At 39.5% G+C, this 18400-nt stretch overlaps 1 protein-coding gene across 7 annotated transcripts; it reads right to left on the bottom strand.

The window, feature by feature from the left end:
• Window positions 1-1145: 1145 nt before the first annotated feature.
• Window positions 1146-18400, bottom strand: TCP11L2 (t-complex 11 like 2). Of its 7 annotated transcripts, none has more exons than XM_050914985.1 (12): window positions 18370-18400; window positions 17426-17494; window positions 15373-15503; window positions 13214-13383; window positions 11817-11952; window positions 10159-10279; window positions 9223-9443; window positions 8144-8280; window positions 6922-7109; window positions 5379-5560; window positions 4445-4617; window positions 1146-3872 (listed from the first exon to the last, which is right to left on the bottom strand). In XM_050914985.1, exons 4-12 carry the CDS (start codon window positions 13347-13349, stop codon window positions 3628-3630), a joined length of 1539 nt encoding a protein of 512 aa, XP_050770942.1. In that variant the 5' UTR covers window positions 13350-13383; window positions 15373-15503; window positions 17426-17494; window positions 18370-18400; the 3' UTR covers window positions 1146-3627. The 7 variants fall into 7 exon arrangements, with proteins under 7 accessions (XP_050770942.1, XP_050770943.1, XP_050770941.1 ...); XM_050914986.1 differs by having other exon boundaries at window positions 17426-17484; window positions 18370-18384; XM_050914984.1 differs by lacking the exon at window positions 18370-18400 and adding an exon at window positions 18252-18298.

Below are 18400 nucleotides of genomic sequence, written 5' to 3'. Positions count from 1 at the left end.
GTACATGTACTTTTGAGATGCTTCCCTTGGAACATGCTCAATCACAGGTACATTATGTAGGGAAAGGATGTGCCTGTATAAGGACTAGTTGTGCTAATGTTAGTATTGATACTTGTGAAGAAGAGACAAATGGAACCAACTTTTGTGTTTGCAATTTTACCAAAATACAAGGTTGTGATTTTAACTATTCTGTTCCTATAACCACCTCTCAGTTGATCTCTGACAGTTACATGCTGTACAATGATGTACCTAAACTACAAATCAGAATGAACATTAATGTCCTCAAGAAAATGCTTTCCCACCCAGACATTGAACCACTGTTACAGAAGGTGAGAGAAACTTCTAAACGAACATTATGGCAAGTCCAGCACGATACTCGGGAAATAAAGAACATCATTACAGCCATCGAGAAAACTGGGGAACACCATTGGTGGGACATTTTTCTAAATACATCATTAAAATCTCCGACCGCTGCACAGTTTTTCAACTTCCTAGTGCATCCTGTACTAGTGCTGATCCTTGTAGCCCTACTGTTGACTACTGTCAGCCTTTGGATGTGGTGTAAAATATGGACTGTTGCTCAACAAGCACGTGTTATGGACTGTAAACAAGATTTTGCAAAAGAATTTGCAATAGCTTAAAGAAAAGGGGGGATTGAATTAAGGAATGGAGTTTGGTGTAGCTTGACGGTTTGCTTAACGTGGCTGGGCTGCTTTTGGGCATGGGTCTGGGTTGGCAGGTGTTGCTGGGGAATTGTGTCTTGTTGGTTACATTTTGTGTGCTCTGGCTCTGTTGGCATGTGCCTTGTTATCTAGGGAACCATAGGATTGGTTACGGTAGATTGGAGTTTTGTGGCCAGACTGCTTGCTGGTCAGGGACTGGCCGCGGAATGTGTGGGATGTCTAACGGGACCCTTATATAAGCTGACTGGGGTTTTACCTGGATGGAGATGCAATTTTGTAGGATGGACCCTATGCTCTCCCCGCTAGCGAAAATAAAGGTGCTTTGGCTTACAGTCCATCTGTGAGTCAGTTCCTTTGAATCACAAGCGACTGTTTTGAATGTTATTTGTGCAGCTGGATTAAAGTCACTACTCTACACTCCAGCTGCAACTGAGAAGTTACAGAAAAAGAAGAGTCACAACGCATCATTAGTGCAGTCATTTATCTTCAGCATTTAACAATCCATTACATTTAAGAAAGTTGGCATAAATGACTTTTCACCACCAGTGGTATCACAAACAAAATTTAATGCATACAAAACCTCAAATATTTGTATTTCAACGAAGAAAGCTGCTACAGAATGGCATCTTGTTTCACAAGGACAACTTCAGAGTAGAGGCAAGTGCGTTTCAGCCACAGTAGCGTAAACAGCATGCAACACATGACATTAAACAGATGCAATGTCCATGTTTGAAACATTAAATAAAAATTAAGATCCATTAAACAATCACTTGAAACATAGGCCATGCTATAAAATGCCCTTTGCAAGTCACCTTAATCACTAAAAAACCCCAATGAATCCTCATTCGAGTATTTTACTGGTAAAAACTAGTATGACAGTTTCCCCAGTACATTAAAGAGCTATAGTTTGATATTTATTTTTACAATAGAATGCATATAAAGTATTATGATAAAAAGTTCATAATCATGTTATAAATCATCTTCAAATGTTCATAAAATCCTCTTTTGGCTGAAGCTCAAAATAGTTTGGGTATTTCTAAAGATGTACCAAATCACTAAGATTTAATTCCCTGTAATTGCTTTTGAAATGCATTCTTCTCTTGATGATTTTGAATTGCATATCAAAATTTCATATTCATCTGAGCAAGCCTGTTTTACCTAGTAGCACAATTACTATATTCTAAGAGTTCCTTTCTCTCAGGTTTTTCAGGCTTCAGGAAACAGTTCCCTTTGCACAACATAAAGGTGAACACACATTTTAATGTTTTTACAAGGGATAGAGCAGAAATGCACTAGAGAAATTTCTTTTCTAAAAAGGCATTTTGAAGAAAGTTTTTCTTATCATGTACATGTGACCAAAGTCCTTGGACACTGAGGAACAACTGACTAGAAGTCATTTCCCTCACTAAAAAGAGTACACAATTCCATAAAAATGGACTACAAAACCACAGTGCTAATAATGCCCAGTTTTTTTAGACCTTTATGATAGACACAGTAATGTACGTACACAATTTGTGTGACACATTAAGCTTTTACGGGCAATTTTTTGTCTCTTCATAAAAAATAGATTGTAATATAAAATATTAAAAACAAGCTATATAACTTGTACCACATGGAGTTTTTATATATATATATGAAATTTTAAAAGGACTATTATATGGTAATATATTAAAAGATAATTTTCAAGTAAATTATGATTCAATTTCCTAGACAAGAACACATCTATAATACATATTCCAGCAGTATCTATTCCCAGTAATCTGAAATATGCAGAATAAAGCCTGTGTAAACTTACAGAAGTTTACTTCCATACTTCTCAATTTCAAGCCTATTCATTTTCTGTATGCAAGATTCCTGTTGCCTTAAATGGGAACTAAGTATTGGGGCCCATTCCAAAGGAATTTGAAGAAAACTGCAGTATTTCTCGCAGACTCAGTGAATCTAATCACATTTTCAAGAATGACTAATCATTTGGGTTCTTGCTTTCAGACCCAAGAATATGTTTTGAAAAGCTTATGCCCTCATCCAACAGAATATAAAAGGGGAAGTTGCTCTGTGGTACTCTGTAAGGTCACTCTCAAGTGCTTTTGGGAATAAAGGTCAGAAAGACCCAACTTAAAAATACTTAATACCCATTAAGATCAAAGATCAGTACATATACATATTAGAGATTAGATTTAAGATCTGTATGACCTCCACTGGATAAACAAAATGCTTATAAACATTATATACAGAAATTTACTCCACCCCTCCACCAACATCATGTTTCTTAGGTGTTTATCATCAATCTCAATTGCAGTTGAGTTCTGAAAGATTCCTACTTTAAGTGGTGAATGCTTCTTCGGTAACTGCTATACTCCAAACAGCATATAATACTGGCATTCCTTAATGTAACAGAGGCTAAGTTCTGGTTCCAGTAACTGCAGGAGTACCAGAACTTGGCCTAGTTTGAACCTGGTTTTGGTTACAAAAGCAGTTATGCTATACTTTTTTTGCTTCAAATTCTTTTCAGAAACATAATTATTAGATGTTGCTCTACAAAAATACAATGTAAGCATAGTACATTTTATCTACAATTGTTTTGTCATTTCATAATTGCATTGCTATATGTAAATATATTTAAGTTGAAAAATAACATTATGTTTTAATGGTGGCAAAACATTAAGTACTTTGCCAGCTCTTTCCCACTGCAAATCATAATAAATGCTTGCCTTAAAAATAATTCACTGGCTATTACAAGTGACACAATCCATTAAACAAATTTAGTCTATTAAAATATTTATGTCCTTGAAATCAATTTCTTTCCAGTGAATTGCAGAAACTATCCACATACAGTTTACAAGATCTCTCATTAAGAGTCACTGGAGTGGGCTGTTCTCAGTGGGGAAGTCAGATCACTGTCTTGGAAGGTAAAAAAAGGGGTACAGAAATAGGTCATTTTTTTTTAATTGGTAGGTGTTTCTGTTTCTACTTTCCCCATTGGTGCCTCAGGAAAAAGTAGTTTTCTAAGTATGTTTGCATAGAATGGTCCATACACTTGTTTATTAAAGTTTACAATGCTTGCATACTGAGATCCAACGAACTCCATCTCCGTCTGAATCACAGAAAGGCCTCCTGGCATAGTAGGCCTACACTTCTGAAAACTCGGAAGAGCAAGCAAGCTTCTCATGAATAACTGGATTCGTTTGTCTGAAATGGAATATAAAACATGCTCAGAACAAATGTAAACCCAAGATGAAGCCATACTCGCTTTGTAAGCACCCTGCACATCAAGCACAGCAAAAAAATCCAACCATGTAGGTAACAACTCTTTCCCAAGCCTGTGTTGCAGTGGGAAACAGTAACTGAAAGCTGCTTAAAGTTGGCTCCTGCAAGGTGGACACAGCATAAACCTGCTGCAACAAGTTAAATTACCTAATATGAAGTAGACTCAAAGCAAAAAACCACTAGGTTTAAACCCAGAACTAACAGAAGGGAGACTGAATAGCACTCATTTTTCTAAATTCTTCTCCAAAATACTAGCATGTCTAGGCTTGTTTGTACAGACACTTTTTAAATTATTTCTAGCTGTGACTAACCATGCTCTGCAGCATACCAAGAACACCATCTATAGGTAAACAACATTTCCTTACTCTTAGTTGACCCAGTATTTTAGTGCAGTAAGAAAGTGCCTTTAAAAAATAGACAGCTGATTAAGCTTGCTGGGAGTAAGTTTATATACAGACACATACAATCAGACAATTATGTATTATCTTACTAACCAATCAAGGAACTGATGGGATTATTCTCCTCAACAATATGAGCGATTTGACCCATTAAATTACTCTGCATTTCTTCATTAAGAGTGGGAAGACCTCTTTCAGTTAGAGACCTGTTCACTTTGCTGCAAATCTGGACACCAATAGCATTCAGAGCCTCCTTCAAATCAAAAGTTCTGGAAGAAAGACATAGAAAAGCATTAACTTTTGCAGTTTCTGTAGCACAGGTTGTAAGGTGACCTCACTTGTCTCCTTTCCCTTTTATTTTCAACCTGCTCTCTGCAATGAGAGAATTTAGAAAAGTTATCTTTTGCAGATTTATGTACATCTACAGATGCAGGACAAATCTCCATGTGGAAGATAAAATAAGGACCTAATTGTGATTCAAACAGGAAAAACCATTTCAAGTGTGCAGCAGTGACACCAGTTCGTTTTGCCCTTATGCTTAGTTTTTTCCCTGGGCCACATGCATAGCATTTCACAAGAAAAAGCAGAGTGGAAAACTAGTTTGAGACACTCTTTCAGATCACATCAGACTTGCTTGTAGTGCAAGTGGCAGCAAAAATAGGCAGCCAAATAGCTTAAACTACCTACAACAAGTTTGAAGCAACTGGCAAGACAATTAGTGAATATATTGCCACAGTCTCTCCAGCATTAGGAGCGTATGAATGAACTTTAGTACGAGGCTCCATATTCTGTAGACTAACATCAAGATCAAGATTTCATTAAAATATAACTTTGAAAACATGTGCCTAACATACAATGGACTTATATTGTAAAGGGAATATAGATACAGATTATTAAAATTTGGTATCTTCCTATTATTAACAAGCACTGGCTATGATATTTGAATTGTTTCCAAAGGTTTTCAGGTCCACCTGGTACTTCCTGTTAAAAAAAAAAAATAATATGAAAAGTGATAAAAACAAGGCCTTACTTCTTGTTCATGCCTTCAAGAAGAGGAACACAGATCCTTTTCAGTTGGTCAGCAAAATCAGGCACATCTACAATTGCTGCACCCACCATATTGTTCGTTATGAGACAAACACAAGCTATGATTTTTAATTGATTGAGCTTTTCTCTCAACTCCTGAAGACGAACTTCATCTGTTATTAGAGTCTAGAATTGAAACAATAATACTAATTTAGGAATACGGAGGGAGAGGGACAGGGAAAAGGACAGATATAGGATGTAGTCATGAAGCATTAATGTTTTTCATCACAAAAATGCGAAGTCAGAAGAGACAGCAGCTGAAATACCCTGAATATGTAGTATTGCAAAGTGGCATTATGTATGAGTACCAGAAGTAAGCTTGTGGCAGGAAGATAGGTAATGCCTTCAGTGCAGAGGAAACTGAGGACATTGCATCTAATTCGGCCCATGATGTGGAACGCTCAGGGGATCCAGAGGACATTGTAGTGATCAAGGTTACAGACAGAATAGTCTTCTGGATTCAGCTATCCTTTGAAAAATGCCATAATCTGTAACTGATGGACAGTGATGAACAACTGTGCATGACAACCACCAGTTCAACCACTAGAGCAGGTTCTGCAAGTGATACATAACCTGCTACAGGCAAAAAGCCAGTTGATCATACCAAGAAGGTAAGTAATTCCCACAGCAAGACGTAGGTGGAGTGACTTATTTTAGGTTAGAAAGAGTTCATCCTAACCAAATCCCTCCCCTGAGAAGCACACGGGCATTAACATTCAACTGTTTGGTAGTAATTTCATAGTATGAGAAACTAGATCCACCAGAGGATACCTGTGTGTAGCTCTTAGTCAAAACTGTTAGAAGGAAGGTAAGAATAAGGTGGCTTCCCTCCCGTCCACTGACTGAGAGCACTAAGAGCATCCCCATGTATTTAGCAAATTCTCTGCCAGGCCACCCTAAGTATAGCTAAGGCGCTCACTGCAGATGCTAATTTTAGCCCTGACTGATGGCCATTTTCAAATTGGCTTTACAGAAAGTTGCAGAGGTCAGTAATCAGGAGTTGGAGGGAAAACCTGAGCACCGATTCCTGAAGCAATAGTTTACATGCACTGAGAAAGGGCTTCTTTAGAGGGCTTCTAGTTTTTACTGATTCTGTTCTAAAGCAAGAGTGATCCCACTAATTCCTGCTGCTGTTAGGAAAACAGGATGCTGTAGTCAGTTCTCTCAAAGATACAGAAAGCCAAGTGCTGTCAGTACAAGGCCCAGCCTTTGACCATGGCCAAGACCGCTCTTAGGGTGGAGCTGGTGAGCTATGATTGGATAGAGGGAAAACAACCTTTACATTGTTCTTTTCCAGTTCTTGACTTGCCCATCTCATATTTTAGAAAGTAGACTAGCATATACTCTCCAAATTCCAAATTTACTATTCAGAAATTTAAGAAGTGCAAGAGAATACTTCACCTATTGTCATCAATAGCAGGATTATTATACTACACCAATGTTTTCATATAGCTAGAAATCTGAAGACACTGAAATACACTTCTTACCTCTGGAATTGTTTTGTGATAGTCCCATTGTAACAGTTTCAAGTAGCCGTTGTTTAGCACCAGTGTAGGACTAATAATTGGTTTAGAACTACTATCAGCACCAGGGGATGATGAAGATTCATCAGAAACAGATGACAATTCATCTTCTATTGATTCCTTTATCCATTCTGTTGTGAGATCCAGGGCACCTAAGCATTGCAAATCAGCACAGATTTACTGCATGCTTTCATCAAAATAAGCACTAGCTTGAGGAAGAGTTGTATACACAAACAAGAGTATTGAGCTTCTGAGACTAAACAAATATAGTGGACAGCTGAGTCTTCACACACATAAATTCTCTCCCTCGCTTTTTTTCCACTGATCATCTTCCACTGGTCACCTTAATATTCTAGCTAGCTTGTACAAACCCAACAACAAATTGTTAGACTTCAGCCAACACTTTTGGGTAAAAAAGCCTCGAAGTCCAAGTTCCCAAAGCATTTTCTTCCCTTTTTCAGGAAGGCCACTTAATAGTTGGGCCATGGGACTGGAAAGTAGAGGTGAAGGAAGATAAACTGTATTAACAGGAAATGAAATGCTTTTAAAGAGTTCTTTCTCAGACTGCATATATAAACACTGCAGGCCATATCAGCGGCTCAAGGTTCCCATTTTAGAAGCCCCTGCTCCAGATGTTAGTAAGTTTACTTTTTCTTCTTAGAAAATGTATTTTCCTGAACACTGTTTAGCCATATTACACAAAACCTCTAATAGCGGATCAAGTTGACTTTGCATCACCTAAGAAGTTTTCCTCAGAGCCTGCCTTTTGTTTATTAGAAAAATCAATCCTGTCCCTTCCAACTTTCAGGCACACTAACTGGTTTTACATTTACTTCAGACTAAAAACAGACTTGCTGCGTACAAAAGAGACAAAGTCTCATCTTTCAGTATGTAGGGCTTCTGCCTCCAGAAAGTAAGAGCCATTGTTTGTTTTTCAGATACCAACCAATTTAGCAAATAGAAATGTGTCTGAAAGCACCCCAGATTACAGATAAACATACTTTATAGCAACTTAAGCAATTGGCCATTGGTAGCTTGCTTGTCAAAGAATTTTTGCATTAGTTAGATCCAGACAAGAAATTGAAGTCTTCCTCCAAATTACCTGCAATTGACAGATTTTATAGCATGTCTTTAAATAGTTCACTTTTTAAAGAAAGGTTTAAATTAAATATAGCATGATACCTACTTGGTGTTTCTTCAAGGATTTCCTGGAATTTTGTTCTTTCGTAGTCCACCAAATTACGCTGAAGGTATGGCCTAAGGTTTTGAATTGTGTAATTAGCCATATCCACTTTCATCAGGTCCAAAACACGGAATATTTGTCTGAAAGGAAGAGTTTAAAATTTGACAATTACAATAATCTATTGATTTTAACCACCACATGTAAGTTACACCTACATTAACACTTTAATTTCAATTCGGGGAGAAGTAAATTCCTTCATTGGTATTTCAGCGTAACAGATATGTTACCTATCTTCCAGGATACCTGAGGGAGTATTGTGTATAAGGCTTGGTGTAAGTTACAGAGAACAAGACAAATATGTAGCATCACTAAATGCTACAACCCTGTAACAGAAAGAGAAGGGTTTTCAAGAACTGTATTAATTGGTACATTTCAGCCTAAATGAACAGATTTTAACTTTTTAGTCACTCTAATTGCACCAAGAGAAAGAATCCTTCTGACCCAGTTCCTTTGGTCCCTGTATATGATCCAGGTTGCAATAAAACAGTAGAACAACAACTACCGTTTACTCTTAATATTTCAGTGTACCTAAGGAGCAGTAAACTGGTTTCTGTCCCTTTATGCAAGTATTTAACCCAAGTTCAAGTAATAAGATCTAAATCCAAAGTTTGGCCTCCTAGAGGAAGCATGCAATAAACAGGTCAAGAAGGAACAGTACAAATGTGCTGCTTAAATTTTGTAAGGATGAACAAGACTGAAAAAGCAGTTTCCGAAACACAGATTATTGCAACAGTGCTTTTTTTGTTGTTCAGTGGCTTAGATATTCAGAGCTGGTAGCGTTTGATTTAGGCATTCTATCCATGTCATTAAAAAGATACGCATAATATTCTGGTCACAGCGTGTCATCACTCCTCCTCTTTGATGCTTCTGTATGTAAATAAGTTTTCCTATAGTTTGAAAACAGGTGTTATGTAAACTGACACAATTTAAGACTTCTTTTTAAGACTCTACACCCCTCTTCCACTGCCCAGTACTCTTTCAGAGAAGAGGTTTTTCCTCTAAAAAAACACCCAAATACCAACCTCAGTAATTCTACGATATTGTCAGTTGCTTTTAACTGTTTTATATCGTTGTCTCTTACTGGAGCACATAACTTTCCCATAGTGTTGATGATATAGTTAGCTAGCCCATGAATATCAACAGCATTATGTTCTGCCTGCTGTCTTATAAGATCTGTATCGAGAACTTCACAAATTTGATTTTGAATCCTGTTTGCTCCAGGAGTCAGGAAGGAAAGAAGAATCTAAAGTAGGGGGAAAAAAGGAAAAGCTTATCAATAAAAACCAAACCACTTAGTAAACACACTGAAGTAAGATTTTAGTATTAATGTCAAGTGTATTTAGCTGACTGGCTATAACAAGACACGTTAAGACTGAACATTATCTAACGTAGCAGGAAAAAAGGACTGTTAAAAGGATCACAGTACAATTCTGCAAAAATGCTCAAAGACAGTAAACCAGAAAGCATGTCAACAATGAGACTTTCAAAAACTGGGAGGCTGCCCTGTAAACCAAACATTTACTAACTTAAAATGTTGAAAGACTTAGTATTGTGCCAGGATTGAAGGTCCGTATGCTCCCTTGTGCGATAATCATAAAGTCTATGCAGGCAGGTACAGTCACATTTATACTCCTGTTCATGCCCTAAGCTCACAGTATGTTGCTGGAAAGAGGCTAGTAGAGATGTGAAGCTTTGAGAAGAGCGGACTTGCAACTAGCCATCACGCAATGAAAGCTGAGTGGACACGCCACTGTGCGTTCGTGGCCATATTCATGGCTAATATAAATATACTATAAATAGACACCTATTTGCAGTTCTGAATAATCGTTGTTTCATCTTAGAAGAATGAACTTGAAGGTGTTGGCTTGACTGAGTTAGCAGACCCTTCAGTGAAGTAAAAGGCTCTCAGACCTAAGCTGACAAAACAATACTGGGGTCCTGGGGAGGAGGAACATTACCTCCTTAATTTCCTCAAAGAGCTTGATAGCATGTTCATATTCTGGAGGATCTTCATTCAGTTCTGATTCCAAATGATCCCAAAATGCCTTGTGTACAATTTGTTTCACTGTGCCTGCAAAGCTGTGGAATAAGTCAATTAGATACAGAAAAGACTCCCAACTAGCTTTCACCCTTGCTAAAAGTGTTTTAGATTAGCCTGATCACTTGTTGGGAAACACACACCACCTCACCAGCTATTGTGCCCTGCAACCATATCTTTCTTGGGCTGTGGATCATCAGCTCCCAAAAGGTGGTCTAGACTGACAAGCCTTTCCTAAAACACCTGTATTTTATAATGTGGTCCTGGCAATTCAGATGTAGGTAAAGAGATATTACCTTTCTTTTTTCCTTACTGAATTTGTATTGATTGTCCTAACCTGGTATGTTATGTACCAAGCTTTCTCAAAAACTATTCTGCCATATAACCAATTATCAGTTAAGGGACTTGTGCAATTAAAAACTTGTTTTTTACGTAAGTTTTCTCAAAGTAAAGACCAGGGTCATTTTTAAGTTAGACATGTCTGTAAGCAAGAACATTTTAGCTACCTACATTAGGGAAGTTAATTCTCACTTCCTCTAGATCTCCAGGTATTTTTGCATCTCTTCTGGGGCTAATATTAGAGCTATGTTCATGATGAGCTCTATCTTCTTATCACTATGGCACCAATGACCTACTACATACAACTGCATAGAAGGCCACCATTTCATCTTTTCCACAGGGCTTGTATCCTGGTTTCAGCTGGGACAGAGTTAACTCTCTTCTTAGCAGCTGGTATAGTACTGTGTTTTGGATTTAGTGTGAGAATGATGTTGATAACACTCCGATGTTTTAGTTGTTGCTAAGTAGCACTTATCTTAAGCCAAGGACTTTTCAGTTTCCTATGCTCTGCCAACAAGCAGGTGTGCAAGAAGCTGGGAGGGAGCATAGCCGGGGCAGCTGACCTGAACTAGCCAAAGGGGTGTTGCATACCATGGAACGTCACACCCAGTATATAAACAGGGGGGAGTTGGCCGGGAGGGGCGGATCGCGGCTCTGGCATCAGTCAGCGGGTGGTGAGCAATTGCATTGTGCATCACTGGTTTTTTTTCTTCCCCCCCTTCCTTTTTTTGTTATATTCCTTTTCATTATTATTATTACTATTGTTAGTTTTATATTTTACTTTAGTTATTAAACTGTTATCTCAACCCACAAGTTTTACTTTTTGTTCCCCTTTTCTCCCCCCACCCCACTCGTGGTGCTTAGTTGCTAGCTGGGGTTAAACCACAACAGCTTGGAACTGCACAGAACAGACCAATACTCATCTTCACTATGGGCATCCATACTGCATTAGCCTTTTATCTTCCACATGACATTTAAGACAGAGCAATATGCTCAAAGACAGTGTATCAACTCAGCTGGACTGCAATACTTGTTCTAAGCAAGATAGCTGTGACAGTGACTCCTGGAGGTGCAGGATAAAAATCTGTAGCCTTCCAAGATGTTTTGGTTTGTGTTTTCTTGGTTTTTTTTGTTTTGGGTTTTTTGGGGTTTTTTTTTGTTTTTTTAAATTCGCCACTCTATTCATTTCTCCTCCCTTCTCAACCCCAGTGCTGCTTTTTGCAAAATTCAGGCTCTTACCTGTTCTGCGGGAAGTCTTCCTGTTTTATGCAAAAATTTGCATTTACAGCAATTTCATGAGCTAGAGTCAAGTCTGTCAAATTTCTTGCAGCTGCCATCAGTTCATCAAATGTAATAATCTTGGGAGGGCTTGCTGCTGGAACAAACAAGATCAATTGAAGCCAAATATCTATAGTTGATAAGTGCAATTGAAAATATTAAAATTTAGAAGTTTTACTGCTTGCTAATTGGACTCTAGTACTCTAGAAGAAACAACCTAGGATTACCAGGTCTTTGTATCTTCTTAAAACACTAACTCAGGAAACTCCCAGCTTATCAGGGGTGTGTGTGTGGGTAATACCACACAAGCCTCGTAACATTTTGAAGAGGAATTTCATATTTCTGCATCTTAACTAAGGTATCTTTTTTCCTTTAAAACAGGATCTTGCATTCCACAGATTTCCTATTGACTGTTCTGTAAAACCCACCAGACCAAAAGCATGGGCAATAACAGATACCAGATGTCCATTATAATTCTGAGCACATAATGGCTATATTGTGGTTTTATTGCCTGTAGAGAAGGTTCTGAAGTTACTGACTTGAGAACCCCCCCACTTATGTTCCATAGCAGATGCACTGTAAGTTACACTCCCTTTTTACAAATAAGTATTAACAACATAACAGAAACTCTACATTGGAAAGCAAGAGTAATTTCCCAAAGTTTCTAAACCCCCAAATTGTCATTTAATTTAGTATTGCAAATTAAGCCTCTGAAGACTGGTAATAAAGACAAAGAGCCAGCTGCCAATTGCAGCTCCACTAACAAGCTTGTTTTAATGTAAGACTTCACTTACATAGATGATAAAAAGTATGCATGGTCTGAGAACGCTTACAGACATGAACATGAAGCACATCTTACCCAAGATTTTATTTATCATTACTCAAAACACCTTCCTTGTGCAAATGTGTTTTCTGTTTGATCCTAATATTTATGAAAGAAAAAATGTGAATTTTAGATTAATTTCATGTAACTTGATGTAATATTATAAATCTGTAAGTTACAGATTTAATTTTTAAGTGTATGGAGCAAACAAAAGAAACCCACCCTTTGCACAAAGCCATATCTGCTTGAGTGGAGACAGCTACCAACGTCAAGATTAGCTCAAGATTAGGATGTCCAGGGTAGCACACTTTTCTTACACTTTCTGAAGGGAAGGAGTGCACAGGAAGACCCCCACAGATACAGCTGCTGGTGGTGTTCCACACTGCTTCATAGCAAAGAGAAAGCCATGCCTTTCTCTTAATACTCTTAAACAGAGATTCAGAATCCCAGGTTCTACCCATGACAGCAAAGAGAAACGAGATAAATTAGCCTTATCTGTGTATGCACAATGCAGGTAAGGTAGAAATAGGCTTACACGCTGGGGAACTGGGTTTGCTTGAAGAATCACTGTTAAAGCTCTGTCTTGAATATTCAGAGTCGCTAGAAGAAGCTGTGCTTTCAGAGAGGCGTGAAGAATCTGAATCACTGTTCTGGTCGTCATTGAGAGGCATTCTGATTCACTTTAGCTGCTAGAGTAAACAAGACCTGGAGAGACAAATACACTTCCCATAAAACCAGCACTTACTATTTTTTGGTTTCTCTCTCAAAACTCAGGTACTGATCATTATATTGTGAATGAAGAACAAGTAGTTGCCTTTCTTAAAAAGGTGTTACAGAAAGGATCTGGCTTGACATACAGTTATTAACAAACTACACCTGTTCTGCAAGAAGGTTTTGTACCTTCTGCTTTTTCATACCTTAATGATTATGTTAGAGTCAGTCTGTAAATTGGTTATATTAAAAAAAAAAAGACTACCCACAGTAATCCCTGAAGTTGCTTGTTGTCAGAACTTCAGAAGTTCTCAATGTCCATAGAGGCATCTCATGATGTTACCATCCCCCACCTGACTTCACCAACAAGTGATGTTTAGCAATTAGCTTCCTTCCACAAACAGACTGCACTGAGTGTAACAACTCTGAAGCAAACAGAAGTTGCTGGGGGAGAACAGGCAAATAATTCAGAATACTACATTTCTGACAGGGCGTAGCTGAAAGTCTGGCCTGCTGCTTTAGGTGGGTCTTTGCTCAGAATCAGATCGACAATGGCATAGACCCAAAAAATACTCCTCCTAGGGGTGAAGGTGGATGGGTTTTCTGTTTTAAGTCAAATGGTAACTCTGAGCCTCTAACATTACACGCAGCCTACATGACAAATAACGCAGAGAAGTGTCATGCTTCAGAGTGCTTCTGTCTACATAAAGAAATTGCCTCCCAGGCAGATAATCTACAACTGCAGAGAATTTGGACAGCTGCATAGTACGATAGAGATGATTAATAGCTGTATGACAGGAAGTGAAAAATATGTTCATAATCATATTAAAATGAGAAACTGGAAGTCAGCCATAATTACTACCAAAGGAATTTGGCCCAGATACCAAAAAGTAGCTGTCCATCTTTGATTACGGCCATGAAGCATTCTGTAGTAGACTTTATGAAGAGACATAGCCAACAATGCTTTCCATCAGCAAATTCAAGTAATATGACTTCATTTATGATTAAATTGCATCAAGTTCAGCAGGCAAGGAATACTGCACTTTGCAACTGTTGAACTTGGAAAAAGCCACTTTTGGCAGCAAAAGGATGATCTTTGTGTGTACTTATGTGAATTAACATATTGTGGGGTCAAGAGATAGACAAAAGGGAATAAGAATGAAGATTTCTTTACGCTGGCACCTAGTTGCAGCTTAGAGCGTTTGATTTTTTTGGGCACCAGCTCATCCTGAATAGGCCTTTATAACTTGATGAGGTATTACACTGATGAGTACTCCCCTGTTAATTCAGATGATTAACATTTGTTAAGTGTATGTTTACTCCTCCTCCTCTCACAAGAGGAAAGAGGATGCATTTGAGTGCCTTATTTATGTAATGTTTTATGCCGTTTTTTGTGAAAAGAATCACATCAGCAAGAACACAGCTGACAGTTTATCTCTTACTGGCTTCTCCAGTAAGGTAACTTTTGATCAGGATATAGAGGTCATGGGTTCAAGACTTACAGCATCAGTTGTGATCCTTAACATCATAACTCTTTTATTAGAACAGCAATTTTATAATTTCTAACAAGTAACTCAAAACAAGCAGATATTTAAAATAGTACTGACTAAGCAAGACTGAGGGTTGCAAGAGAACCTAGAAACCAGAAGGCCGAGATATTTTTGACATGGAAATTGTATTTGTTTAAGTTACAATTAGAAATGAGTCACTAGTTAATGTTACACAAGAGCCTAAAACTATTTCTTCGATTAATATGTGCTACAGATCTCAAAGCTAGCGCTGACTAGGAACTAGTTGTGACAAGTAACCTAACTGTAGAACACGCTCCAGGTTCTTGATGTGGAACCGCTCACTTAAATATAGTAACCCTACAGAGCCTGCAAAGCTTATTACCCTCCTGCTATTGTTTCTGGATCAGCATCAGAACACTGTATTTCCAGGCTTTAATCATGTATAAAATCCCTTTATATATAAATAACTAACCTCCAAAAGGTTAATGTTGCATGTGGTCCATCGAAAGACTTGATTAATGTTGTTAGCAGTGTACTGGCCCAAAAGGTCTTGTAAATCACTTGCCTAGTATGAGCACTTCAAGATGTGTCTACTGCTTCAGTCTAGGTGTTAAGAACATGGAAGAAATTAAATGACCATTAAAAACCCCCAAATTCTCACACAATTTACACATCATCATTTCAAGAACTTCCTCTTAACTGTCAGTACGATAATTCTAATAAATATTCAAATTTGTAAATACTCAGATTTGCAAGGTGCTCCTGACAGAAGTACTAAACCAGCCATGGAGGCAAGTCAGCATTGCCATTTTCTACCCCAATCCTGATTCCCAAGACGACCAAATCGTTAAGGTAGAATTTTAATTTCTATATATATTAAGTCTTTACATACTAGTCCCAGCAAAGGATCTTTCGGCAACACTTGCATTTCAAAGAGGCCCATGATATATTTTGATGTACTGAGACCACACCTGTTCCTACAATACATGCACTCATACAGATAGCAGAGTTGTCAGTAGAGTGCTTCAGAAGGCTTAATTTAAATAAGTTTTAACAATGCAACAGGAGATGACACACTGAAAAAAACACTGCAATCTTTGCCACAGTAAATGTATTTCCTAGTAGGATGCCTCAAATGGAATGGTAAGGAAGAATGGGTGTATTCTGCAGATTCAGAACATTATTGCTAAATTCTAAGTTTAAAAGATAAACAAGGCAGGAAGCACAAAGTAAACATACATGAATAACAAGCAGAATTCAGATACGCTATCTACAGTTTTTAAATATGCTGCCCGACAGCTAAAAAGCTTAGAGAAAAGTACATTCATTGAGCATATCAAAGGGAAGTACAAACCAAAAAAAGGCTTTTCTAATTAGTTACAACAGACAACTGAGTTACTTCGTCCTTTCTTTATAGCATAGACTGGAAGAGCTGCTTTTTCTTGTGTTTTTGTAGACAGCATAGAGCTTCTCATAAATTACTTAGGGCCAAGTTCACATGTAATTTTAAGTTTAGATTAATATAATCCCCAAGCAAAAATATTTCAGAAAGCCCTTCAGCCTTCCAAGATCTCTTTGTAACTCACAATTTTGAATACACAATATCATAATCATATTTTCTCAGTTATTCATTAGGTATTACATATTAGACTGTTGTTTTAATACACAACTTAATATCCTACCTATTCTATTAAAGGGTCAGCCTGTGGTTACAACCCGCTTTACTCTCCTGCATTAAAAACAACTGATGTTTACTTTTATATTAGGTTGGATACCTTCACAGTGGGCTTCATTACACTGTTTGTTTTCTTTCAACCAGTACTATTTTGCAGGATTTTTTCAGGATAAACTCTAAATGGGAGACCAAGCTAAAAATATCTTCTAAATGTACAAACCCCAAGATTCCAGTTAATTTAACAAGGAAGAACTAAATTATCATGGTTTCTGCTGCTATTTAGACAGTTGTGGATTATTCTTTTTAGTAAAGATGTAATGCATACAACATTGTAGATGCCTAAAGGCATCTTGCTCTTACACAGTCACATCACCCAACCCAATCATTCACTTAGAACTGATCAAGACTGCAAGATCAGATTAGTTTTAGGGAACACAAACACGCTTTTTATTCCCGAAGGCTTCCTTTAGAAGTTATTTTATGAAGCACCTGGGGGAAGAAAAAAAAAAAAGACAGTTTGGAAGGGTTTTTTTTCTTCAGATACCATCTTCAGGAAAAGTTTTTCCACAGCCCTGCTTTGTTCAAATAAGTCCCTCCATCCATGCACACTTTTAAAGTGCTCTGTCCAGTTTTACCACTACAAATGTCTTAACTTTGTTTATTCTACTGGACTTGCATCCTTACTATCTTCAAGCTGGCACCGACCAAATCTCATTTGGACTCGAGTTTCCCTTTCAGTGACTCCACCTTTGCCAGCACTCACGGCACAGGAGCAGAAAAGAGCCTTTGTTAAGAGTGACAGAATTTCCTCATGCCTCATTTTTGACACCTTAGAGCCAACATTTCTCACCTTTAGCTTTCTAGTTCCGCAGCTCTTCCCTTTATACACAGACTTCTCTCGATGAAGGCCTAAAAATACCTAAGAGCGAGATGAGTACGGGTCCCCCAATCTCTGGGCCCGGGACAGCCACGGGAGTGACCCTCACCTCAGACATTTAGGCAACGCGCCCCCCCCCCCCCCCCGGCCACGACGAGGGGCCACAACCCCCCAGAGGGAAGGCGGGGGACGCCCTTCCCGCCCCCCTCAGTGGGGCGCGGGGGGAGCGGCACCGCCGGCGGCAGCTCCTCCTCTTCCTCCATCTGTTTCGCCGTCTGTCTCCTCCCCCCGGCCCCATGTTTTTAACAGTTACCAGAGGCAGGAGTTTGGCACTCGCCGACCAAAACAAACAGCGTTTCCAAGGACAGGCCCGGGGGGAGGAAGGGAGGAGGAGAAGAGAACGGGGAACCCTCTCTCTGCCAGCCCCGGGGAAGGCGACCCCGGCTGCCCGCCTCCAAGCATCCCCGCCCCGCATGCCCCGGGGAGGGAGCCGGGGTGCCCTTGCTCTGCGCTGCTGGAGCGGGGCTGCAGGAGGGGGGGGGGGGGGGACACGACCCCCGCGGCTACGCCCGTCGGGACGGATCGTCCCGGCGGACAGCGGGCATGAAGGGATGGAGACAGCCCCGGAGACACGGGGCAAGGGGCGCACTACAGACCCAGAGCAGGGGCTGCGAAACCCACCGGGCTGCAGCGGGAGCCCCACCGGGGCAGCGGAGCGGAGCGCCAGCCCGCCACCTCCCAGCCACCCCCACCGCACGGGAAGGCAGCAGCTCCCGGGACGGCTCTGACCCGGACTCACCCCGCAGCTCATCGCCTGTACGTGCCCGGACACCCAGGCGTGCGCCGTGCCGTACGGTACCGCCGTCGGACGGCGCAGCTCGGCCCTGGCCCTGCCCCTGCTCACCCCGATCACTCACCGCGGCCCGGCGGCAGCGGCAGCTCGCCCTC

The sequence above is a fragment of the Gymnogyps californianus genome, chromosome 1 (assembly GCF_018139145.2).
Source record: "Gymnogyps californianus isolate 813 chromosome 1, ASM1813914v2, whole genome shotgun sequence".
Classification (NCBI taxonomy): Eukaryota; Metazoa; Chordata; class Aves; order Accipitriformes; family Cathartidae; genus Gymnogyps; species Gymnogyps californianus.
Note: the sequence above shows the minus strand (reverse complement) of the source record. Positions and strands in the feature narration are given on the sequence as shown.